Source organism: Aplosporella prunicola, assembly GCF_010093885.1.
Source record: "Aplosporella prunicola CBS 121167 unplaced genomic scaffold K452scaffold_14, whole genome shotgun sequence".
NCBI classification, from domain to species: Eukaryota; Fungi; Ascomycota; class Dothideomycetes; order Botryosphaeriales; family Aplosporellaceae; genus Aplosporella; species Aplosporella prunicola.
Window position 1 is genome coordinate 350,201 of NW_022983542.1, and position 23,708 is coordinate 373,908.

Here is a 23,708-nt window from a genome sequence, read left to right on the forward strand (position 1 = left end):
CGTCAAGTGGGCTGTCATGCCAAGCTGCGCCCGCGTGAACCAACAACTCACTCCCGAACAACCCAGCTTCCGTACACACTCAACCCTCGACCGCTTGATACCCGACACCCCGAAGATCTTCTATACAACATGGCACAAGCAGACCCCCGCGCGCTGCTGCAAAAGGCAGACAAGGCCCTTGCCTCAGCTGGATCTGGGTTCAGCCTCTTCGGCGGCAGGACTGAGAAGTATGAGAATGCAGCGGAACTTTACAACCAGGCCGCGAACGCCTTTCGACTGCAGAAACAGGCCAAAGAGGCTGGTCTGGCTTTTGAGCGCGCCGCTTCGATACAACAAAACAACCTGAACGAGCCCGACGACGCGGCCAACACACTCACTGAGGCTTTCAAGACGTACAAGAAGACAGACCCCGAGGATGCTGCTCGCTGCCTTGACACGGCCATCAACCACTATACCATGAAGGGCAACTTCCGGCGAGCAGCGACATGGAAGCAGAACTTGGCGGAGCTGTACGAGGTCGAGGTCGGCGACCAGAAACGTGCGATGGAAGCTTACGAGATTGCCGCGGGTTGGTATGAGAGTGATAATGCGGAAGCATTGGCAAACAAGCTCTTCCTGAAGGTCGCAGACCTGGCCGCGCTGGAGGGCGACTACTACAAGGCGATTGAGAACTTTGAGCGCGTCTCCAAGTCGAGCATCAACAACAACCTGATGAAGTGGTCGGTCAAAGAGTACTTACTCAAGGCAGGCATCTGCCACTTGGCAACCAACGACATGGTTGGTTGCAACCGTGCGCTGGAGAGCTACCGCGACCTCGATCACACATTCCAATCGACAAGGGAACACCAGTTGATTGTGGACCTTGCGGAGGCCGTTGAGGCTGGTGACCAGGAGATGTACTCCGAGAAGCTATTCCAGTTCGACCAGGTATCCAAGTTGGATAAGTGGAAGACTACCCTCCTACTACGTGTGAAGAGCGGGATTGAGGAGAAGGGTGAAGACTTTTCGTAAACGATACCATTCAGATTGGATTTCTTGTCGGTTTATCGGTTTAAGTCAGCATTGTATGCAGGCGTTGGCAGGAATATAGCAACTGCGTGGACCATGCTTGGCACGACGAATGGACCCAACATACCACGAGTAAACATGTTGTCATTCACATCCCAAAGTGAGCAGTGGTTTGTAGACATGAAAGTGCGTCAAGTCGCTCCTGATTTAAACATTAGAGATACTGCGATTAAAATACTTATGAGTACTACGGCCTAGAACTTGAGCTCGTAGCTAGGTGAAGTAGTTCGTAAGGGTATCATGTAGATCATACAATACCTACCCCTCCGACCGTAGTACAACGTGTAAGTCTGTAATGTCATCTACAACAACAACAACAACTGCGGTGTTACTTCATTCATTCCTCAAACCCCTTGCAGAAGCACGTGCATCGCGGGGCTGATGGCCGAGCGGCCCGAGCTGACAAGCCATATCGTCATCCCGCTCCGTCATTGCCGTCTTCCTGGAACCACATCATTCCTGATTTGCACATTTGTCAACGACAAATGGACCGTCCTTCCAACTTCTTTCGAACAAGCCTTAAGAAAACAAACAACTAGCCCAAATTCAACCTCTAGACGTCTCCAAAATGAACAAACTATCCGACAAGTTGTCCTCAATCGGGGGCCAGAAAAAGGCCTCTAGCGAAGATGACCAGAGCCTCGTTACTATCCTCGAGACCCGGGAGCTACGCGGCGAGTTGACTCTGCTTGTCGCCAACTGTACCGAGTCACAGCGCAAGACCATCACCGATGCGTTCGACGCCAGTCTCGTCGGGCAGCCCGCGGACACGGAGGCAGAACTCAAGGTTGACGAGACGAAGCCAAACCCCAACGTGGACCTGGCGAATGCAGACGCTGACGCTCTGGAGAAGCAACGGAAAAAACAGAAGACGCGGGAGAAGGAACTGAGTGCACCGAAGATGCAGGAGCTGAAGTCTGCTGCACTTGAGTTCTTTGATGAGTGGAGAGAATCGGTGCTGCTTCGTGTGGGCGATGTTGTAAATTCGAGGGAGACAGCATCAGACCAGAAAAATAAGGCGATCGCATCCTCGCCTCCGAAGCGAAGCACACAGACTCGAAAAGTTGGAGAAGAGGACGAAGCGGCCGGTACGGTGCTGAGGGAGCTATATCCGCCAGTCTCAACCCCTTTGGCTGAACTGGAGGAGGCAAAGAGAGTGCTGGTACTGCATTCTATGCTTCTGCTGCTGCTGAGTTTGGAACATTACTCCAGTCACTCACGCATCTTGATGCTGTATCTGACGAGTAGCCTGAGGCTGCCCCTTCGCTATTTGACAGAAGATGAGACCAAAGTGGCAACGGGACTGTTGGAAGCTGCGAAGCAAATGAACGCAGACGAAGAGACGAAGAAAAAGGCAGAGGAGAACGCTACGAGCAGGAAGTGGAAGGTTGGCTTGGCCTCCGTTGCTGGTGCGGCCCTCATTGGTGTTACGGGCGGATTGGCTGCTCCTTTGCTAGCCGCCGGTGTCGGTAAGTCTGTTCACCGCTTGCCTATCATCCTTTACTGACAGCGTAGGTACCGTAATGGGTGGTCTTGGTCTCGGCGCTACCGCTGCAGCCGGTTATTTGGGCACGCTCGCCGGAAGCACCGTTCTCGTCGGTGGCCTCTTTGGCGCATATGGTGGGAAGATGACAGGCAAAATGGTGGACGCATACGCAGCAGAAGTAACCGATTTCGGCTTCGTCCCCCTCGGACGTCACAGGGCGATGAAGAACGAAAAGGAAAACCGTAGACTTCGCGTCGCCATCGGCATCTCTGGCTGGCTGACAGAGAAGGGAGACATCGTCGCACCCTGGCGAGTCATCGACAACGGGATCGAGGGATTTGCGCTGCGCTTTGAGCTGGCAGCGCTGATGAATCTCGGCAACGCAATCACCACGATGGTCAAGAGTGCGGCATGGGGCTTCGCTAAGAAGGAAATTATCAAGCGGACTGTGTTTGCCAGCTTGTCGGCCGCCCTGTGGCCCATTGGCCTTCTGAAAATTTCACGTGTTGTCGACAACCCATTCAGCGTTGCCAAAGCCAAAGCCGACAAGGCGGGAGAGGTACTCGCAGATGCGATCATCAACAAGGCGCAGGGCGAGCGGCCCGTCACACTCATAGGATACAGCCTGGGCGCCCGTGTTATCTACACGTGTCTCCAGAGTCTCGCCCAACGTAAAGCGTTCGGCCTCGTCGAAAGCGTTGTGCTGCTCGGCGCACCGACGCCCTCGACGGGAGCTGATTGGCGACGCTTGCGCGCCGTGGTAAGCGGTCGCGTTGTCAACGTATACAGCACAGATGACTACGTTCTTGGTTTCCTGTACCGCACCAGCAGCATCCAGTACGGCATTGCTGGTCTGCAGAAGGTGAGCGGTGTGCAGGGTATCGAGAATGTCGACGTCAGTGAGCTGGTCAGCGGACACACACGCTACCGTTACTTGACAGGTCAGATTCTGAAGAAGATTGGCTTCGAAGACGTCGACCTTGTACAGGCAGACAGAGAGGCTGAGCAGATGCGGGCCGAGGAGGCGAAGGAAGAAAAGCAGGGCGAAGAGGGCACCAAGGACCCCGAGCTAGAGGCACTAGAGATGGAGCAGGAGGTGGAACAGAAGAGCAAGAAGGGTTTGATGGGATGGACGAAGGATAAGTTGAGTTTGAGCTCTGGAGGCGCTGCGGGCGACATCGGTACGGTTGGCGGCGCACTCTTCTAGATTCGGGCGCGTTTGATGCTCGATGACCGTTATGTCAGAGCATACTGTTGGCAAACGGCTCATGGCAAGCACGAAAAACTGTGAAGGCGAAAGTAGATCCTTAAAAACACGTATGTGGTATATCAAGTTTCAGGTATCTCACTCAACACACATCGCCAGCTTCACTCGGCGCCACGTGTGGACGTGAAATGATCGACGTGGGGTTGTTCAAACGTGGCGACGCTACATGTCGTCACTTGTGAGGCATCACTTGAAGGTCCGGATGTGCTGTGGCACGGAGACGCGGATGATGAATGTCGTCACTTTGAACATCCGGATGTGTTGTCGATTGAGCGCAGATGACGGGCGCACTGAACTGAGGTTGGAGTGGACGCCTGAGGGTGCTCATCCACTAAGCCGAGAGATGGATGCCAGATCGGCTGGCCCTGGGCTTCGATCAAAAGCATCCGCAGTATCGGGTTTGGCAATGACGGCAAGGCAAAGTGCGGGGATGGATGGTTGGAGGAGAGGCGTTCCTTGCAGTCGGCTCCACTCGGAGAGATGATCGCTTATCGTTTCTGTTAATAGAAGGCTCGATCCAGGTAGAGTAAACGAGCTGCGCAAGACAAGAGGACGAGAGTCAGGGTGAAGGGGAATAGGAGATGAGACGGGATGAATGGACCGCATGAATGCCATGGTTTGTGATAAACGAGGACGGGGTTAAGGCGGCTGAGTGTGTAGGCAGCCAGAGGGTTGGACGACGGTAGGTAGGCTGAAGGGTTCGGGGGTGCGACCGCGGCGGTGGGTGATGGACGAAGGGTTTAACGGAAAGGATTAGCTCCCGCCCCCACAGAGCGTGGATGTGGAGTCGTGAGATGGATGGAAGGTGTCGTGGAAAGACCGGCGACACGACCTCAAACGCCCGTGCGACCCCTGAAGGGCCAGCTCCAAGACTAAACGCCTGCCGTAGTATTGCGATGAGCTTGCAGCCACCGCCGCCCGTTAACCGCGGGAAGGCTGGTTGGCGGCGTGCCTAAAGGATTCAAAGTGTCGTCAACCTGTCGTGCGTCCTGGCTGCTCGAAACCTCCATCCACTACTGCACTCTTCTCCCGCCTCCGGTTTCTGCGCTTCTACTTTTTTTTTTTTTTTCCTTCTCCTCATCGTGATCCCCACCGCGCGCCCATTCGCACAGCACGTTCGTACGAGTGGTACCTGCCGCGGTGACAACACATTCTTCCGCTCATCAGACCCCACCGTCGCTCTGGAGACCCACGCCTGCTATTCTACTCTTGACGCGGAAAGCGCAAAGGGGATGCAGCTTTGGCAGTCGTGCTGAAATGCCGCATTTGCCTATTAGTAGCTGCTATCATCATCCGTGGTACGAGCTGAGCTTCCCACATCCCGGACATGTCACTCACCCCGGCCCATCAGAACGTGATGAGCTCAGCTCTGCGCTTGACGCCCTCAAGCTCGTCCTTCCCCAAGAGCCCGGCCGTCAAGACGCCCAACAAGGCCGCCCGCTCGGATCTCACCCTCTCCCTCCGCCAGGTCATCGGTGCGACTTGCTGCTCCGGCAATGCCTTTGACAGCTTACCCGCCGAGCGCACTTTTGCCTTTACCGCCGGCGCCGCGGCCGTAATAGCTACCGTCGATGACGACCACAACGTCGCACAACGTTTCTTTAGGGCCCGCCCGACGACGTCCGGTGTCAACACCACCTCGTCCGTCTACGGCTCCCCCGCCCCCGCCAGCGGAAGCACCCGTTCGCCGGCGTCGCTGCGCGATGCCTCGCCGAATGCTGACGACAGCGGCCGGAATACGGCGCGGGAACGCATCAAGGCCGCGACATGCGTGTCCTTCAGCCCCGATGGAAAATACCTTGCCGTGGGAGAGGCAAGTAGCCTGCCTGATGTCTGGTGACACTGCTCTGACCTGAGACAGACCGGCTACAAGCCCCGCATTTTACTCTTCTCCACCGCCAAGGATGCTGCTCCTGACGTCCCCTTGACTACCATGTCCGAGCACGCGTTTGGTGTACGATGCGTTGCCTTTAGCCCCGACTCACAGTACCTTGCCAGTTTAGGCTCGGCGAATGACGGCTACCTCTACATCTGGAGCCTGAACTCCCGGACTGGGGCCGCCGCGCTCCACGCCAGCAACAAGTGCACAAACCATGTCAACAAGATGGTGTGGTTGGGCAACAGCCTGGTGGTGGTCGGCGTGAGACATGTCAAAGTTTGGCGGACCGATGAGGCTCACACGCATACGCCAAGCAAGTCACGACAGAGCGATGCTAACAACTTCTCTGGAGCGTCACACAACAGGACGTTGACGGGAAGGAACTGCCTCCTGGGCTCGCTCCTGGAAGCTAACTTTACCTACGTGACGGCAGTCGCCCCTACGACAGCAATCATCTCCACGGACAAGGGAGATATTTGCGTCTTGGACGACCATGAACGTACCCAGCGTTTCCACAGGGCTGCCGTTGTCAACTTTGGCGTGTCGGCGATGGCAGCTGGTGCGGACGGGCGCTTGCACATTGCTGGGTTCAACGGCGAGACGGCGACGATGGACATCAAGAGGCTGCTTGAGATGACTCCTCCGCCGTCCCCGACTTCCCGCGAATCTTCGCCCTGCCCCTCGCCCACAAGCCCCACCTTCAAGGAGAGCACTACCCATCTTATCGCCATGGCTCCCATGAACGATTACCTGGTCACGCTTGACTCGAAGCGTGCTATTCGTCTGGTCAAGATCGAGGGTGATGACCAGAGTGCGCCTACCACTACTGTTATCCAGCAACTGCCGGCCCAGGGCGAAGGCGTCCTGGGTGTACGTGCGCTTCATCTTCAGAACTCTTTTGACGCTTCTTTTCTTACCTGGTCCGCTGGCGGAACAATCATGTTTTGGGATCAAGACGGTTCTAACAAGGGCAACATCATCGTACCTCTTGAGCAGGCTGGCAACTTTGATGAGCCCAACGAGCTTCGGGTGGTTCAAACATCCCCTACCGCTAGTTTTATAGTGGCAGGGGACAAGTATGGTCTACTAAGGTTTGTGTGTTTCTCCAAACCGACTACAAATTACTTACTGTGTGCTCAGGATCATCGACTGCGAGACCGGAGCAAACGTCTACAGCTTCAAGGCTCACTCGAGTGAGATAACCGACATTGCAGTCTTCGAGGGAAATGTCACCATGATTGCGACCGCCGGAAGAGACCGTACGGTCCAAGTCTTCCAAAAGACGGACGATGAGTGGGACCTTCTTCAAACTCTCGACGAGCACGTGGGCGCAGTCACCGGTGTCTTGTTCTCCAACGACGGCCAGCGCCTCCTATCTTCGTCTGTGGACCGCACGGTTGTCGTGCGTGACTACATGACGAGGGACGAGGATGGCGTAGTCGTCACCGCCTTTGTCATCCTTCGCACCGTCACTCTCAAGTCTACTCCTGCCTCGGCTGTCCTCGACATTGACAGAGAAGATTCTTTGATCGTTTCTACTGTCGACCGGCATGTTCACAAGTATGACCTGCGCTCCGGCCAGCACATGAGCAGCTTCAAGACTACGGATTCTGACAGTGGTGACACCGTCGCTCTGTCTTCTCTGGTCCACATCTCGACCGGCAAAGGACAAAACGCCATCGCTGGAGTATCGAGTACGGACAAGTCTGTACGCCTCTACGAGGAGAACGGCAACCTTCTCGGCCGTGACTGGGGCCATACCGAGGGCGTCACCGACATTGCGGCGCTGACCACTGGAGACGCGGAGCAGAAATGTCTAGTCACTGTTGCGGCAGACGGCACTATTTTCCTCTGGAACCTGGACTTTAGGCCACCTCAGCAGCGGAATTACGAGGTTGCGAAGTCTTTGGATCTGATGGGAGTCTCTACGCCGAACAAGAATCTGCTCTCGACCAAGCAGCCTTTGCGTCGCGTCATGTCCCAGTCCGAACTCGCCAAGTTCCAGAGGGCTGGTGAGGAAGATGGCACGCACACTCCGACGGGCAGCCGGTCCCCGAAGCTCAAGAAGAAGGGATCCAAGATTTCGCTGCACGGAGCGCCGAGATTGGAGCCCTCTCCGATTCACAGATCCAAGGAGCATCACTTGAGAGGACAGCACAGCAACAGGTCTTTGAGGAACAGCAAGACGGGCCGGTCGCCGTCGCCTCAAAGCCCCAAGAGCCCAAAGAGCCCAAAGAGCCCGAAGAGTCCGAAGGCGGCGACCGCGCGGAGGTCGTCGTTCGAGTCGCGCCTCGAGTCGCGCCTTGACACGCGACCGAGAGACAGGAGCTTCGGGAGCAGCTCCAAGGAAAACAGCACCCTTAGCCACTCCACGGAGCAGCTCTGCCGCACGCTTCGCTCGTACAGGAAGAGGCTCCAAAACTCGTCGGACAGCATTGGGGGCGAAGCGGCGAAGGAACTTGAGCGGGAGCTGAACCTGACCGCTCAGGTGGTGGGCGAGAAGGCGAAGAGCAAAGTCGTCGACGAGTCTGTCATGGTGCGACTCTTGGACCAATACTCGGAACGCCTGGTGGAGATGCTGGACCAGAAGATCACTCTGAGCGTTGCGCAGCACATGCGCAAGTTCAGCGACAGCGCGGTGTCGGCCGACTCGGCCTCGGTGCCGAAGGTGGTCGAGGAGAGCGACAAGGCCAGCGTTGACGACGACGATGTGGAGTAAACAGGGGAAGCGAGGAGAGGATCACGGAGGAAAGCGGGGAGGAGCGGAGGAAGACCCGAGGGGTTAGGTGCTTTGTTTTGTTGGCGTTTTCCAAAAAGCGAGCATTGCTAGGCGTTGGAATATGGGCGGACAAACCGGCGGACACTCGCTGAGACCCAGGCACATGGCGTTTTTTGTTTTTTATGGCGTTTTTTCTTGCTCACTTCTTTTTTGTTGCACGGCTTTTTCTTTTGGCTTTTTGCGCAGGGCGCATTGGAGGCATCCCACCCACTCACTCGTCAGTTCGTTTCATATGTTTGCTACCACAGTTGTTGTATGCATACCCCCGCCGAGTTTAGTCTTAGAGCCCGCCAAGAGCCGGCAAGGCCAGCGATCCATTCATCCGCACCCGCATCTGCAGGCAGCGCCCGCGTCGCCGAGGCTTGAAGTGACGACTAAGGATTCGCCGAACTGAGCCCGACCGGGGAAACCCTGGCTTTTCCATGTTTTTGGTCTTGTGTTGCATTCCATTTCTCCCACGTTGTTTACGGAGTACGGAGTACGGGGGTCAGCACGCAGCTTCCATGCGACTCAGCACTACGGACTATTTGTGCTACCGCCGGTGTTTGTCTCGTCGGAGTCGCTGTTAGATATAAAGTGGAGGCGCCCGGCTTTGCTTGCTGTTGGTGCTGGTGGTGGTGATGCGGGGGAACTGTGCCGCGCGATGCGCGGTTGAGTGGCTTGGATGGATGACGGGGCTGCTGCTGATGTCTTGGGGTGTCTAGGTAGGTGGGGGTGCTCTAGTTGCTCAAATGTGTTCGGTGGAAGGGCTTGACGGCTTCTATAAGTATGAGGTCTACTGAAAGGCTTTTGTTTGCGAAGCGAGAAAAGTGACTTTGCTGACTTCGATTAACTTAACTCTACTCTGGTATTTATAGGTAGATAGCCGTCTACCAATTGTGTAGATGAGTACTATCTAGCAGTAGGTAGGTACGCCAAGACAAAGATGAGGGGTGCCAAGGTGAGCCCTGATTGTGTCTGACATGCGTACAATGAGAAAGGGATCTTTAGCTATCCATCTCGGCGAAACCAGATTGGGATGCAGTTTTGGACCTTTCACCTTTCAGGAACTTCCATGTTTCCCCGGGGCGTCGCACGTGCATCAGGGTCCGTCAGGCCCGCTAGGCCGCACAGAGGACCACACTTCCGCGCAGGCGGCGGCGGCGCGGTAAAGATGGACGATTGATGATGACACGGGCGGCCAATGGGGCAGCGGATGACAGTCAGCTGCCAGTCGGCCGCGCCGTGGCAGTACTCCTAGGGCGCCATGTCTTGGGAGGCACGGAGGGTGCAAAGTAGAGAAGTCTTGAAGAGCTCCATTCCCCCTTTCTCGTGTCGTCGGCCTGTCGGGGGCCAGGATCCGACACAATGGAGAGTGGGCATGTACGTACAGGGCCTTGCTTGCTTGTTTTTTTCCAAATCCCAACGAAGGTCGAAGCTGGGCCCGGGAACGGGGGTGGGGTGCAGCTACGCCCTGCCAACTGCAGCAGATGCATGCGCGCTCCCCCAACGACCTGTCGTCGCAAGGTCGGAGGCGACTTTGGCCCGACCGTCAGTCCACACTGAGGGCCAACAAAGCCCGTGTATTAAGCAGCGAAAGCTAAGTCGAGCGACGCCCCCCGGTCGCGTGAGTGGGGCAGACTGGGCAGGCTGGCCCGAAAGCGGCGGCCGGACAGCTGGATCGGAGCTCAGGCTGGTTGCGGCCTGGCCCGAGGAAGTTGCTGCTCTTGTGAACGACGCGCGACCACACAACCGACAGTGGATGCTGAGCGGGCTGGAAGAAGACGCGGGCTAAGGGAGCGCATACCGAGCCAGCTGAGCGCCATGGAGCTTGGGAGCGTCATCCCCCGCACTTCCACCACCACGCCTGGCCCCCGTCCGAGGCCTTCGCGCGAAGCACAAATAGCGCCCAAGTTCCCCGGATTCTCGCCCTCTTCTCTCTTGGTCCAGCTCTCGTCCAAACCCATACATAGCCTCAGCGTAGCCTGCGCCGCACCGAGATCCCTCCTCCCCACCGCCTGGTCGCGCCATTGTTGAATTGCTCTTACTCTCTAGCTCCGCTCCTCTTGCGCGGCTAGCTATATAATCTCGCACGCCCACTCCAACCGCCCGCCCCACGAGCTCTTTCCCACCCCAAAACCTCCCCTCTCCTCCTCGTCCTCCTCTTTTTCCCCTTCACACGCCCAGCGGCCGCCATGTCTGACGGTCCGGTCAAGCCCCCGACGGCGCCCGTCGTCGCAGAGGCCCACCAAGTCGACACCTTCCACGTTCCCCAGGCCCTGTTCAAGTGAGTCTCCCCGAGTCCCCCAAGTTTCGGCCGAGGTGGGGTGGTAGCTCAACATTTTTTTTGGTTGCGCGCAGGAAGCACCCCAGCAAGCCGCATCTCGATGGCCTCGACCACTACAAGCAGCTGTACAAGGAGTCGATTGAGCAGCCGAACAAGTTCTGGGGCGAGAGGGCGCGCGAGCTGCTGTCGTGGGAAAAGGATTTCCAGACGGTGCACGCGGGCAGCTTCATAAACGGCGACAACGCCTGGTTCCTCGAGGGCCGCCTCAATGCCTCGTACAACTGCGTCGACCGCCACGCCCTCGCCACCCCCGACAAGCCTGCCATCATCTACGAGGCCGACGAGTACAATGAGGGTCGCACCATCACCTACTCGGAGCTTCTGCGCGAGGTCTGCAAGCTGGCCTACGTCCTCAAGCAGATGGGCGTCCAGAAGGGCGACACGGTCGCTCTCTACCTCCCCATGATTCCCGAGGCCGTCATCGCCTTCCTGGCTTGCTCGCGTATCGGCGCCGTTCACTCGGTCATCTTCGCCGGTTTCTCCTCCGACTCGTTGCGCGACCGCATCGTCGACGCCAAGTCCAAGGTCATCATCACCACCGACGAGGGCCGCCGTGGCGGCAAGGTCATTGGCACCAAGAAGATTGTCGACGAGGCGCTGAAGCAGTGCCCCGACGTCACCCACTGCCTGGTCTACAAGCGCACCGGTTCAGAAGTCCCCTGGACGCCTGACAGGGATTGGTGGTGGCACGAGGAGGTCGACAAGTACCCCAGCTACATTGCTCCCGAGTCGATGAACTCGGAAGACCCCCTGTTCCTCCTCTACACCTCCGGTTCGACCGGCAAGCCCAAGGGTGTCATGCATTCGACGGCTGGCTACCTCCTCGGCGCCGCGATGACCGGCAAGTACGTCTTCGACATTCACGACAGCGACACCTTCTTCTGCGGTGGTGATGTTGGCTGGATTACGGGACACACGTACGTCGTGTACGCGCCACTGCTGCTCGGTGTCGCGACCGTCGTCTTCGAGGGTACCCCTGCGTATCCCGACTTCTCTCGTTACTGGGATGTCGTCGAAAAGTACAACGTCACGCAGTTCTACGTCGCGCCCACCGCCCTGCGGTTACTCAAGCGCGCCGGCGACCAGCACGTGAAACACAACATGAAGAACCTGCGGGTGTTGGGCTCCGTCGGCGAGCCTATCGCGTCTGAGGTGTGGAAGTGGTACTTTGAGGTTGTCGGTAAGGAGGAGGCGCACATTGTCGACACTTACTGGCAGACCGAGACCGGCTCCCACGTCATTACCCCTCTGGGCGGTATCACCCCCACCAAGCCCGGCAGCGCATCCCTGCCCTTCTTCGGCATTGAGCCTGCCATCATCGACCCCGTCTCCGGCGACGAGATTCACGGTAACGACGTCGAGGGTGTCCTTGCCTTCAAGCAGCCCTGGCCCAGCATGGCCCGCACTGTTTGGGGCGCGCACAAGAGGTACATGGACACGTACCTCAACGTCTACAAGGGCTACTACTTCACCGGCGACGGTGCGGGTCGTGACCACGAGGGTTACTACTGGATCCGCGGCCGTGTTGACGACGTTGTTAACGTCTCTGGCCACAGGTTGTCGACGGCAGAGATTGAGGCCGCCCTCATCGAGCATCGTAAGTCCGCCGTGCGACGACGATCATCGGACTTTGCGCTAACTCCGTGTGTGTACAGACATTGTGGCTGAAGCGGCCGTGGTCGGCATCAACGACGAGCTGACCGGGCAGGCAGTGAATGCCTTCGTATCGATCAAGAATGGCAACGAGGTGACGGAACAGACCAAGAAGGATCTCATCCTTCAGGTCCGGAAATCAATTGGCCCGTTTGCCGCCCCCAAGGCGATATTCGTGGTGCCGGACCTGCCCAAGACGCGGTCGGGGAAGATTATGCGGCGTGTGCTGCGCAAGATTCTGGCGGGCGAGGAAGACCAGCTCGGCGACACCTCAACGGTAAGACGCGTTGTTTGTCACCTTTTTTTGCATTTTTGCTCGTATCGGCAGGGTGTCGGCTAACGTTAGTGATTGTCCGCCAGTTGTCGGATCCGTCGATCGTCGAGAAGATTATCAACACGGTGCACGATGCGAAGAAGAAATAGAGGCGTGGTAATGGGAGCGGGGGCCGCGCGTCGCTGGACGCGGGGGATATAGCGCATGATGGCGTCGTTGGATATACCTATTTCTGATCTGCTTTGGGGTCACCATGAGTAGCTACATACAATGCAAGCGATGATTTCAAGTACGGGGCAGGGGGCCGAGATTTGCTTGCGGTGGTGCCGTACAACGGACCTCGCGGAAGACGGTAATCCGCCAAGGCTGCGGGCCAAGCAGCACAGCCCGCTTTGCCGCCGTCACCTCGAACACTTCTATAACCGCCGGGCTTCGCACCTGAATGTCTTTCGTTGAATAGCTTCCGGGCCTCCCGCTCGTTCCCTCTCCGCAACTAATCTCTCCATTCATTTCCCTCCCCCGCAGGCGCGACGATGCGCCTTCTGCGAGCCGCCGCGCTCGCCGCCCAGCTCGTCTCCACAGTCGTCGCAAGCTCGGTAGCACGTAACCCGCTCGCACGCCTCGAGGTCGCCCAGCACCCCGAGATCCACACCTACAACCACCGCGTCACCGCCCTCTCCACCTTCGACCTCGAATTTTCCCTCCGCGACGGCGACCGTCTACGCCTTGCCCTCGAGCCCAACCATGACATTCTCGCTGAAGGTGCCACCGTCGAGTACCTCGGCCCCGACGGCCAGGTCACCCACCGCGAGGAAATCGACCGCCTCGCCCACAAGGTATACAAGGGCCGGACTTGGGCAAAGAAGGCCGGCACCGACAAGTGGCACGACAAGGGATGGGCTCGCATCACGGTGCGCCGCGATGGCGTGAAACCGCTGTTCGAGGGCGTCTTGAGCGTCGACTTTGACCACCACCACATCCAGATGGCCTCCAACTACATGGCAACCAAGCACAGCCTCGACCCGGAGCTGGAGCAGACCGACGACGAATACATGGTCCTTTGGCGCGACTCGGATATCAAGGAGGACGGTTGGGATTTGGGTCACACAGAGCTGAAGCGCGATCTGGGGGCCAACTTTGCCTGTCGCTCCGACTTGCTTGACTTTAATATGCAGCCGGAGCATCCTGTCTACGGCGCCATGATGAAGCGAGATGACGGTTTCTGGGGCGCTCCTATTGGCTCTTTCTTCTCCAAGAGGCAGCTTGACAACCAGGGTTCCGGCAACGCTGGTGGCGTCAACCTCGTACAGACCATTGGCGACACCTCCGGTTGTCCGACAGCTAGAAAGGTTGCCCTTGTCGGCGTGGCTACCGATTGCACCTACACGGCATCGTTTAATTCGACCGAATCCGCGCGACAAAATGTTATTAATGTTATGAACTCGGCGTCAGACGTCTACGAGTCGACCTTTAACATCACTTTGGGCTTACGAAACCTGACCGTGAGCGACCCCTCATGTCCCGGGACGCAACAAGCTGCCACTCCCTGGAACCAGGACTGTTCGGACAGCATCACTATCCAGGACCGGCTCAACCAGTTCTCCGAATGGCGGGGCACGAAGCAGGACACCAACTCCCACTGGACCCTGCTCACCACTTGCAACACGGGCTCGGCCGTCGGACTCGCCTGGCTCGGACAGGCCTGCGTGCAGGGCGCGCAGTCCTCCAACTCGACTAGCGGCGAGACCGAGACCGTCGCTGCCGCCAATGTTGTTGCCAGGACCAACACAGAATGGCAAGTCATCGCCCACGAGACAGGCCACACCTTTGGCGCTGTACATGATTGCACCAGTCAAACCTGCTCCGACGGCACCAGCGTCAACGCGCAGCAATGCTGCCCCCTCAGCTCGAGCACCTGCGACGCTGGCCAGCGCTTCATCATGAACCCCTCGACCGCCAGCGGCATCACCAAGTTTTCGGCCTGCTCAATTGGCAACATTTGCGGTGCCATGGGCCGCAGCAGCGTCAAGACGTCCTGTCTATCCAACAACAGGGGTGTCACCACCATCTCCGGCCAGCAATGCGGCAACGGCATCGTCGAGGAGGGCGAGGACTGCGACTGCGGCGGCACCGAGAACTGCGGCAACAACCCGTGTTGCGACCCGAAGACATGCAAGTTCAAGTCCGGAGCCGTTTGTGATGATAGCAACGAAGACTGCTGCCACGACTGCCAGTTCGCGAGCAACGCGACCGTGTGCCGCGCGTCGGGCGGCGTGTGCGACCCAGAGGAACGTTGCACAGGTGACTCGCCTTACTGCCCATCGGACGAAAAGGCCGATGACGGCAAGAAGTGTGGCGACGGACTGAAGTGCGCAAGCGGACAGTGCACGAGCCGCGACCTGCAGTGCAAGACGGTCATGGGTACGACGTACAGCAACGGCCACAACGACACGTACGCCTGCGACGACAAGAGCTGCATCATCAGCTGCAAGAGCCCGGAATTCCCTATGGGCATGTGCTACTCGCTGCAACAGAATTTCTTGGACGGCACGTCTTGCGGCGGCGGCGGACACTGCCAGAACGTAAGTCTACCCCACCCCACAACCATGCACCCATATACCTCAACTCAAACCCAAACTAACGTCCACAGGGCCAATGCAAGGGCTCAGACCTAGGCAAAGAAATCGGCTCCTGGGTCGACAACCACAAGGGCGTGGTAATCGGCGTGTGCGTTGCCATCGGCTGCATCCTGCTCTTCAGCATCTGCGGGTGCATAACGCGGGCGTGCCGGCGAAGACGCCTACGCAAGTTCGCACGCCCCGCGCCGCCTGTCGCCGCGGCTTGGCCGGGTCAGCGTCCGGGTCGCAGGCATCGCGGTCGCAACGATATGGTGCAGATGACGCCTCAGCAGCCTGGCCCCGGCCAGTATCCTCCGCCGCCCCCGCATGGCAATCCGTGGTATCCGCCTCCGCCCCCACCGCAGTACGGGCCCCCGGTCGCAAGGTATGCATAGACGGGAGTTTTTCTATTTTTGGATGCGGGAAAGGAAGGTAGGGTAAGGAGTTGGGGTTGGATAGGTGGTGTGTGTTTGGTATGTGAGAAGTGATGCGAAGCAGTTTGCAATGATGCGGCAACAGTGGCGCTTGGTGTGCTTCCCAGCACCACCAGCACCACTACCGCTGAAGCAACTGCACAACATCACACCTCACCACAAACCTCGCCGTCCTCTTTCCTACCCGACTCCCCCCTTCCTCTCCATCCCTCTGCTGTTGTCCTTTCTTTTTCAAGTCCTTAATTCGCCCCTTTCATCTCTTTCTACTTCTCCTATATTCGCCGACATAGCGGCTCGCAGGGGTTGGGGTAGGTTCTTGGACACGCACGCATGTACGCAGGTAGGCAGGTACGTAGGCTATAGGATAGGATAGGACAGGACAAGATATGGGCGTTCGTAGGTACTAGGCGGTGCGGCGTTGGCGTTACATTGCTAGACTAGACTAGACTAGACTAAACTAGTCTAGCCTAACTGGCGGGGATGGGGGCGGTGCTTGTGCAAGCGCTTTGTTTTGTTTACGCTTGTTTTGTTCGTTCGTCTTCACTTTGCTTTGCTTATATTTTACGGCTTCTTGGTTTTGGTGGGGTTTAGATGATTGAAGCGGTGAAGAGGGGGATGCTGTCTAGGTAGAGGGCGTGTGTGCGCGCGCACGTCTCGTCGATGTTTGTACCTATGTACCTACCGTACCTATGGCTGGATGAAGGGGTTTGTGGGTGTGTGTGTGCATATACATACATACATGCTTGGCTTTGGCTATGTCTGTGTGTCTGTGTGTGGGTGCGGTCTACGGCTGCTTTCTACGTACGTACGTATAGTACATTTGGGCGGATTGGTGGTGGGGGAGGATTAGGAGTAGGGGACGAGCGAGAAAGAGAGAGATGAGATGAGATGAGATGAGATGAGATGAGATGAGAGGGGGGATGTGTATGCCGTTACTGATTAAATGCTTGCTTGCTTGCTTGCCCGCTTCGTTCGCTTGAGTGCCTGCGTGCCCTTCGTCTTTTTTCCGGGTCTTGATGAACCAACTGCTGCTTGCTCTATTGATTGAGCATCTCGTCTATTTCTCACTCACTACAGTGCCCGTCCGTCTATCTTGCTATCCACCCACCCACCCACCCGCTTATACACCTTCTACAGCGACAGGCAATCACCAGCAAACCACCCAACCAACCAATCAATCAATTTACCAAACACATACGTCCCCTACCCCACTCATACACCCACACCCACACTCATCCCCCTCTTCCCCACCAACCAACCAACCCTCCCTCACCAAACCATCCCCAACCCCACACAACACAACAAAAACGACCCCTTACTTCCTAACCCTAACATCACTCTCCTTGGCCTCCATATCCGCAAGATGGAAGCCCCAAGCGCTGCGCCGCCGCTTGCCGCGCTTGTCGCCGTACTGCTCGTCGAACTTGCGGATCGCCGCCAGCGAGGACATGTCCTCGGAGACGGAGGCGCCGATCTCGCGCAGCGCCTGCTCGAAGTGGTGGGGGCGCAGCGTGCGGCGGGCCGGGAACGTGTAGGCTGGTTCGGCGGCGGGGGCCGGGGTCTCGGGGGAGGAAGAGGAAGTGGAGGAGGAGGGGGAGGAGAAGGAGAGGATCGAGTCGAGGACTGAGGGCGGGGTGTGGTCGTTGCTGATGGTGATGGTCTTGGGGTTGGCGTCTGTGGTTGTGGAGCCGGTGGGAGAGGCGTCGTTGCTGGAGTTGTTGCTGCTCGCGCTCTTGTCCTCGGCTGCGCTCCCCGTCTCGTTCTCGCCTTCTGCCTCTGCTTGCGACGCCTTAACCGCCTCGCGGAACCTGGCGGCCTCGGCGTTTTCCTCGCGCACGCAGGCCAGCGCGGCAGAGACACACAGGTTTTTGAGATCGGAGCCAGAGTAGAAGGGCGTGCGCAACGCAAGGTCATCAAGGCTGACAGCGGCATCGAGCTGCTCGTCCTTGAGATGGATCTGCAGGATTTCCTTGCGGTCCTTCTGCGCCGGCAGGTCGACGAGCAAGCGCCGCGGCAGCCGCCGGAGCACCGCGTCGTCAATGTCGAATGGCCGGTTCGTCGCCACCATGATGAACACGCTCAGGTCGTTCATCCCGTCCCACTCCTTCAGGAACTGGTTCAGGATCTCGCGGTGGCTGGTGCGGTGCCGGTTGCCGCTGCGCGAGCCGAAGATGGCGTCGGCCTCGTCGATGAAGACAACGCAGGGGCTGAGCTTGCGCGCCAGGCTGAACAGCGCCCGTACGTTCTTCTCGCCTTCGCCTACATACATGTCGTAGACTTCACTTCCGCTCACTTCCAGCACCGTTGCGCCTGACTCCTTGGCTACTGCCTTTGCCAGCAGCGTCTTGCCCGTGCCTGGTGGCCCGTACAATAACAAGCCTGGGATCTTGTCTGCAGCTAGGACACCGTATGTGAAGGCGTCAGGCCGTTGCAGGGACAGGCTTGTCATCGTCTTCAGGGCTTCGATGGTCTCGGCCGTGGCGTGCACGTCGTTGAAGGTCGTCTTGATGTGCTGCGGGTTGACCACGCCGGTAAGCAGTTTCTTCTCGTGCTTGTTGGCCGTCTTCTGGACTCTCTCCAGACGGTGGTCGGCGGCCGTCTTGGTGGTCTTGTTCTTCTTCATCTCGTCGATGACATCCTTTGGATTTTGCATCAACCGCTCATGCGCCGCCCACGCAAATTTGACATCGTCGCTGAGCCGGAGGAGCGTCATGGCTGTGCGGACAAGCTCAGGCTTGAAATCTGGAGACTCCGCTAGCGCTTTCTTGATGCCGATGGCTGTTAATGCCAGCCGATGGACTTCATGGAAAGCGAGCACTCTTGATTCCAGGTTGTCATTGTTTTGGACCAATTCCAAGGAAAGCTCCCGAGAATCGAAATTCGGGTCCAGCCTTCGGAACATGTCTTTGATGTGCCTTTCGTTGATCGCAAAGTTCCGTCGCTCATTATCAGTCTCAAGTGCCGAGCGGGGTGTCAAGCGGGCATCCGACTTGTGGCTCGCGCTTTTGGAATGGGCATCATGAGATATAACGGTGGGGCCTATCGGCACAACGATGGTCCTGAAAAAGCTGTCTTCGTTCTCGGCCTGAAGTGCTTTGATGCTAGAGCGCGAGAATTCAGGAACCAGTTCCGCAGACGCCGTCAAGCCAACTACCATAATCTCTGCGCCTAATTGCCTCCTTTTATGAACAATGTCTGTGATCTTGTCGAGAACCTTTGCGCCTTGCCGAGTTACGCTAAGCTCCTTGTAATCTTTTATGAGGACAACAGTCCGCGGAGACATGGAAGATGGGTTTTGCTGCGTTTGGGCCGCATCAGGGTTTGCCTGGTTCGTTTCCGGTGAGTTGGGGGCCGACGTGGTGATGTTTTGAGCCTCGCTCGAGGAACTCGTCGCCTTGCCGCCAGACTCCATTTTGCTCGTTATCTCCGCTCGTTTGGTCGAGTTTGTGAGAAGCAGTTCATCCAGAAAATTCCCGAGCTTCATATCATCCCACTGAGCCGCATTAGTTGATTGCGGCCTACCCATCGGTCCCGCGATGTAATCACCCCCTGGAAACCCACGGCCAGCGGCCTTGCCTTTTGGTCCGTTGGGAGATCTGAAGAGGTCCGCAAGATTGACTGTACTCACACCGGAGAGCACAAAAGCAGCTTGCTTTTTGCCTTTGTTGCCGGACCGTGTAGGCACCATTGGGTCTTCCTGGGGATCCTCTGCGTCTTCTTCTCCCTCATACTCATCTACCTCGTCTTCCTCCATCTCGTAACCTTCGCTCCGGGATCGATGCGTTTCATAGCCCAACGAGCGGATGGAATACGCAGATGGCTCTTGACCGTCGCCAAAGTAGTCGCCGACAAGCTCGGCAATGTCTTGGGCATCGAGCGTAATTACATCGGCGTCGACCTCCGCACAACACTGCCAGATCATTTCTTCGAGACTTTCCATGCCACCATCAATGGGCGTATGCAAGATCAGGTTGGACTTGACCGAAGGAAAGGACTTCCCGAGCTCGCGGTGAGCCGTGGACAGACTCGCGGAAATGGCCGTGAGCACCTCGTATATAACGGCAAGATGAATACCCTTTCCAAACGGCCGAGGTTTGTCCCCATCCCCGTTCCCGTCCCCGTTATTGGGATTGCTCTCAAACACCTTGGCCGCGGTATTCAAAAGCTCATCATGCGGGTTATCTTTCGAGGCCACCGAGATTTCGTCCAGCGTTTTGTGAATCGCCCGCGACAGCTCCTTCCAATTGTGCACTTCGCCCTCCCCTACCTTAGCAACCATCTCCTCGGCGAGCGAGACATTCTTCTTCAGGAAGCGCGGAGGGATGTTTATTGCTGGTACACCGTCGTAGTTCTTGGTTCGCGTGGAGCGCTTCGTCTCCACGGTGTACGGCCTAGCATCCACCTTGTTCTTGGTCGGGTTCTTCACCAGCTTTGCCCGCTCCTCGTCCTTGCTCACAACTTCAGCGCCGGCGGGTGTCCCGTCGGCCGCTTGCGGCTCCAGCTCCTGCTTGCCCTTGCCATTGTGCTCCGAGTCGCGCGGTTCGTTGGATGATGGAGGCGGCTCGACGGCGGCGTAGCGCGCGGCCGAGGTAATGTGGAAGGGCCTGGCGCGCGGCAGGTGTCGTCGTTGCCCGGCGATGAAGACGGCGGGGATCCTACGAGAAGCGCGGCGGACCGTTTGCCATGTCACGGCATGCATCCGGGTGTCTTGGGAGCTCCGGCGTGAGCTCCAAAAATGCCGAGGCTGGGTATCAACGCGAAAGGGAGAGAAATGGAGTGGCGCGGCTTGGATGATGGCAAAGTCTAGAAATTGTTCACCGGAAGCCGCGCCAAGAGACGCAGCCCTATCGGTGACAAATGCAAGTCATCACAGCATCGCTACCCGGCGATTGGCTCGGTAGTATTATTTGACATTTAATACATATTCATACACATAAACTCATAAACTCATCATCTTAAAGTCCCAGCGGGTTCTGTCCGGTCTGCTCCTTCCCTCCAAAAGGCTCCTTGTCCTCCTTGTTCCCAAAGTCCTCGGCCTTCTTGTCACCGCCAACGATATCAGAACGCTCCTCCTTCTCGCCCGCCACAGGGCCCAGCACCGGTTTAGTGACGCCACCGACGATACCCGTCAAGGGTTTGGTGACACCGCCCACAACGGCGCCAACGGGCGACAAGCCTTTCTCGAGCACGCCGCCCACGGGATCGAGGCCCTTGGCGAGAACACCTGGGAGAGGTCAGCACAGGTACTACATATAAAAGATACATGAGAGACTTGCCGCTAGGCTGGTTTCCGGGCTCATCGTTGGATGAAGACATTGTGATGGTGAGAGATAATTTGTAGGAAGTTGGTAGGAAGTTGAGATGAACGTTGAAATTGAAATGGATGTCAATTCTAACGTCTTGCACAGGGCGCCGCCGCTAAATAAGGCGCCGGACGTTGCGACCTTGCTTCATCGTGCTTCTAACCGGACCGGGGTGCTGACAGGTTGCTTGCGTCCAACGTTGATGGTGCTGTCAGTGGTGACGATGATGTCATGGGCGGCAGGGATGACACTCGACATCAGATTCAAGACTGGACATCTGGTTTCAACAATAGGCGCTTCGACTTGGCGGCGCAATTTCTCAAAGGTCAACCTAACGGTGCGCAAAGCACATTCTCACAGTGCCGTCCCTAAATACCCAGACCCATACCCTCGCCGGTCCCATATGCACAACTACGACACGCGCAAAAGCGTGACGTTCCATCTTGCAGACATCCGTAGATGTCCAAAGGAAAACAATAACTTAAAAATCATCTTCGACTCCAACGTGCCTCCACCAGGCGTTCCTACTCGACCTCTCGCTGACCATGCTCTCGGCATCGCCGACCTGCCTTCTCTCGCTCACCTCCCAGGTGTTCAGCTTGAGGCGCATGGCGCGGGATGCCATTGTGAGCGCTTGACTCTTAGCACTAATTGATTGTCCGGATCGCGTCAATCCTTGGAGAATGGCTTTGTTGCTGCGCTTGCTGTCCCATTCGCTCCTCATGACTGGCAATTGTCATTGCAAAGGCTCCGACGACGACGATAGCCGATTAAGGTGGAGGTAGACGTCCGTTCCGTAGCTACAACGGTTAGCGTCGAAGAATAAAAGGTGCGCAGAAAAACTCACCCTTCCATGCTGATCAACTTCAAATCGCCGCCAAAGTACCGTGCGTAAAGCCTACTGATGGGCAGGCCATACCCGAAGCCGGCCATTGGCGCCTTGAAATCGCTTTTGTTGAAATCAGGGTCCAGGTTCGGCGTCTGGTCGACAGTCGTGTACATGTAGGTCCAAACAAGAGGGATGGAGCTTCTAGGAATCCCGCCGCCTTCGTCGGAAATCTTGATCGTAATGTCCTCCTTTCCTTCGGCGACGATAACTTTTGTCACGGGGAAGTCTTCTTTGTCCTGTCCATGCTTTTCCACAACAGCACGAAGCGAGTTCTTCAATGTCTCGAAGAGCATGTGCGACAAGTGTCCCGGAACGTACATAAAGTTGATGTCAGAGTCGCAGATGAGTTGAATCTTGGGCGCTTCAAACAGTCCGTAGTGGTCTTCACACACAAAGCGGGCATTCTCAATGGCCTCCATCGCGAGGTCTCGCACATTAGTCTTGGTGCAAATGATGCCGACATAGTTGGGATCAGAGCGCTGTCTCTGATCCGTCAAAGCAATGTGCTGGCCGATGAGCATCCTTATTCCGATACGTGACATGTAGAAGCGGTCGAGGAAAGCTTGAATGTTGTGATCGATCTGCATGCGTTGCCGTTTCCGCTTGTATTCGAGAATTCCCTGGGCTACGCCGGTTAGTGCCGCCCGCTGCCTTTGTCGCTGCCAACTTACCGACGGTTGTCACTACGCTATCATGCCGCCTCTTGATTTTCTCCAGGGTTCTTGCAAACTCTTGGTTATACTGGCCCAGCTCTATCGGCCAATCTCCCCCGTCATCAGCGGCGACGTAGTACCGCTTCGCGGAGGTAACCTTTGAGGTGAAACCGTTGCCGTTTTCGTTGCTAATGGTCGGAGGTAACGATTTGTACTGCCCTTTGGTTATACTCGGGTTTGGAGTCGTTTGGCTCAATATCCTCGACTCTTTGGGGCGCTTGGTAGGTTTTAACAAGCGCTCCCGCACTTCCGTCGTGAGCCGCGGCCGAGGGAGAGTGGTAAGTTCCTGCGAGGTGTGAGTCAAGTTCAATCCGGAGCCTCGGGGAGCGAACCTCGAACGACTGGGCATACCAATCCGAAACCCGCTTAATCGAAGGCATTTCGCCGAGGCCATCGGGGAGGTCGTGGAGTTCCTGCACGCGATGCGCAAGCCGTATGGGCAACTCCTCGGACAGGAATTGCGAGGCGCGGAACAAGGTGCCTGCAGTCGTTAGACAGACTTTTGGGCTTCAGGCGCCGCCTTACCAGTCGATGGCCTCTCGCCAAACTGCACCATCTGCCTCAGACTGACGCCGGTCGCGGGGAAGTGCGAGTAGTGCTTGATGGTCTCCATCAGCTTGTCCGACTTCTTCCACGACATGGTGACTGCAATGCAGGCCGCGCGGCCTCTCCGTCGTTCTCAATGCGCCGTGGTGGATGGTCTCGTGCGCCGGTGGATGTGGACGGCGTAAGGATAGATTTACGGCGGTAGGCCGAGGTTAGCTGGCCGGGTGCAGCGCAGCGACGAGGGCTGCGCAGATGACGACGACGACGACAGTTGCAAAGCTAGCGATAGACTCAGAGCCGGTCGGGTGGGTGTTTGTGGGGGAAGGGGAGTCATCGGCCTGCTTTTTCTGGAGCTTCCCTCCACCGAGGAACGCGCCTCGCTCCCCAGACGTCGCTCCCGTCAGGCCGAAGCTTGCCCGCATTTTGTTTCCCCGCGCCGCTAACCCTTCACCTAGGTACCCCTTGTCTTCACG

At 57.3% G+C, this 23,708-nt stretch overlaps 8 protein-coding genes across 8 annotated transcripts; 5 read left to right on the forward strand and 3 right to left on the reverse strand.

The window, feature by feature from the left end:
• Nucleotides 1-54: 54 nt before the first annotated feature.
• Nucleotides 55-1,262, forward strand: K452DRAFT_288004 (uncharacterized protein). The gene has a single exon (XM_033540577.1). It carries the CDS (start codon nucleotides 130-132, stop codon nucleotides 1,009-1,011), a length of 882 nt encoding a protein of 293 aa, XP_033397015.1. The 5' UTR covers nucleotides 55-129; the 3' UTR covers nucleotides 1,012-1,262.
• Nucleotides 1,263-1,528: 266 nt separating this feature from the next.
• Nucleotides 1,529-3,920, forward strand: K452DRAFT_272040 (uncharacterized protein). The gene is made up of 2 exons (XM_033539066.1): nucleotides 1,529-2,537; nucleotides 2,584-3,920. The coding sequence occupies exons 1-2, from the start codon at nucleotides 1,637-1,639 to the stop codon at nucleotides 3,759-3,761; spliced, it is 2,079 nt and encodes a 692-aa protein (XP_033397016.1). The 5' UTR covers nucleotides 1,529-1,636; the 3' UTR covers nucleotides 3,762-3,920.
• Nucleotides 3,921-5,148: 1,228 nt separating this feature from the next.
• K452DRAFT_298694 (uncharacterized protein) lies at nucleotides 5,149-8,419 on the forward strand (the record flags this gene model as incomplete). The annotated part of the gene is made up of 3 exons (XM_033542140.1): nucleotides 5,149-5,625; nucleotides 5,683-6,791; nucleotides 6,841-8,419. 3 exons carry the CDS (start codon nucleotides 5,149-5,151, stop codon nucleotides 8,417-8,419), a joined length of 3,165 nt encoding a protein of 1,054 aa, XP_033397017.1.
• Nucleotides 8,420-10,200: 1,781 nt separating this feature from the next.
• K452DRAFT_288008 (uncharacterized protein) lies at nucleotides 10,201-13,028 on the forward strand. The gene is made up of 4 exons (XM_033540578.1): nucleotides 10,201-10,745; nucleotides 10,820-12,402; nucleotides 12,461-12,735; nucleotides 12,819-13,028. Exons 1-4 carry the CDS (start codon nucleotides 10,654-10,656, stop codon nucleotides 12,879-12,881), a joined length of 2,013 nt encoding a protein of 670 aa, XP_033397018.1. The 5' UTR covers nucleotides 10,201-10,653; the 3' UTR covers nucleotides 12,882-13,028.
• Nucleotides 13,029-13,265: 237 nt separating this feature from the next.
• Nucleotides 13,266-15,745, forward strand: K452DRAFT_327015 (uncharacterized protein; the record flags this gene model as incomplete). The annotated part of the gene is made up of 2 exons (XM_033544884.1): nucleotides 13,266-15,314; nucleotides 15,383-15,745. 2 exons carry the CDS (start codon nucleotides 13,266-13,268, stop codon nucleotides 15,743-15,745), a joined length of 2,412 nt encoding a protein of 803 aa, XP_033397019.1.
• Nucleotides 15,746-16,899: 1,154 nt separating this feature from the next.
• On the reverse strand, nucleotides 16,900-20,572 carry K452DRAFT_288010 (uncharacterized protein). The gene has a single exon (XM_033540579.1). The coding sequence runs from the start codon at nucleotides 20,481-20,483 to the stop codon at nucleotides 17,100-17,102; it is 3,384 nt and encodes a 1,127-aa protein (XP_033397020.1). The 5' UTR covers nucleotides 20,484-20,572; the 3' UTR covers nucleotides 16,900-17,099.
• A 103-nt stretch (nucleotides 20,573-20,675) lies between these two features.
• K452DRAFT_272055 (uncharacterized protein) lies at nucleotides 20,676-21,175 on the reverse strand. Its single transcript, XM_033539067.1, has 2 exons — nucleotides 21,061-21,175; nucleotides 20,676-21,008 (listed from the first exon to the last, which is right to left on the reverse strand). The coding sequence occupies exons 1-2, from the start codon at nucleotides 21,098-21,100 to the stop codon at nucleotides 20,740-20,742; spliced, it is 309 nt and encodes a 102-aa protein (XP_033397021.1). The 5' UTR covers nucleotides 21,101-21,175; the 3' UTR covers nucleotides 20,676-20,739.
• A 203-nt stretch (nucleotides 21,176-21,378) lies between these two features.
• K452DRAFT_251134 (uncharacterized protein) lies at nucleotides 21,379-23,651 on the reverse strand. The gene is made up of 5 exons (XM_033538198.1): nucleotides 23,215-23,651; nucleotides 23,022-23,170; nucleotides 22,648-22,975; nucleotides 21,935-22,601; nucleotides 21,379-21,887 (listed from the first exon to the last, which is right to left on the reverse strand). The coding sequence occupies exons 1-5, from the start codon at nucleotides 23,327-23,329 to the stop codon at nucleotides 21,824-21,826; spliced, it is 1,323 nt and encodes a 440-aa protein (XP_033397022.1). The 5' UTR covers nucleotides 23,330-23,651; the 3' UTR covers nucleotides 21,379-21,823.
• Between the last annotated feature and the right edge of the window lie 57 nt (nucleotides 23,652-23,708).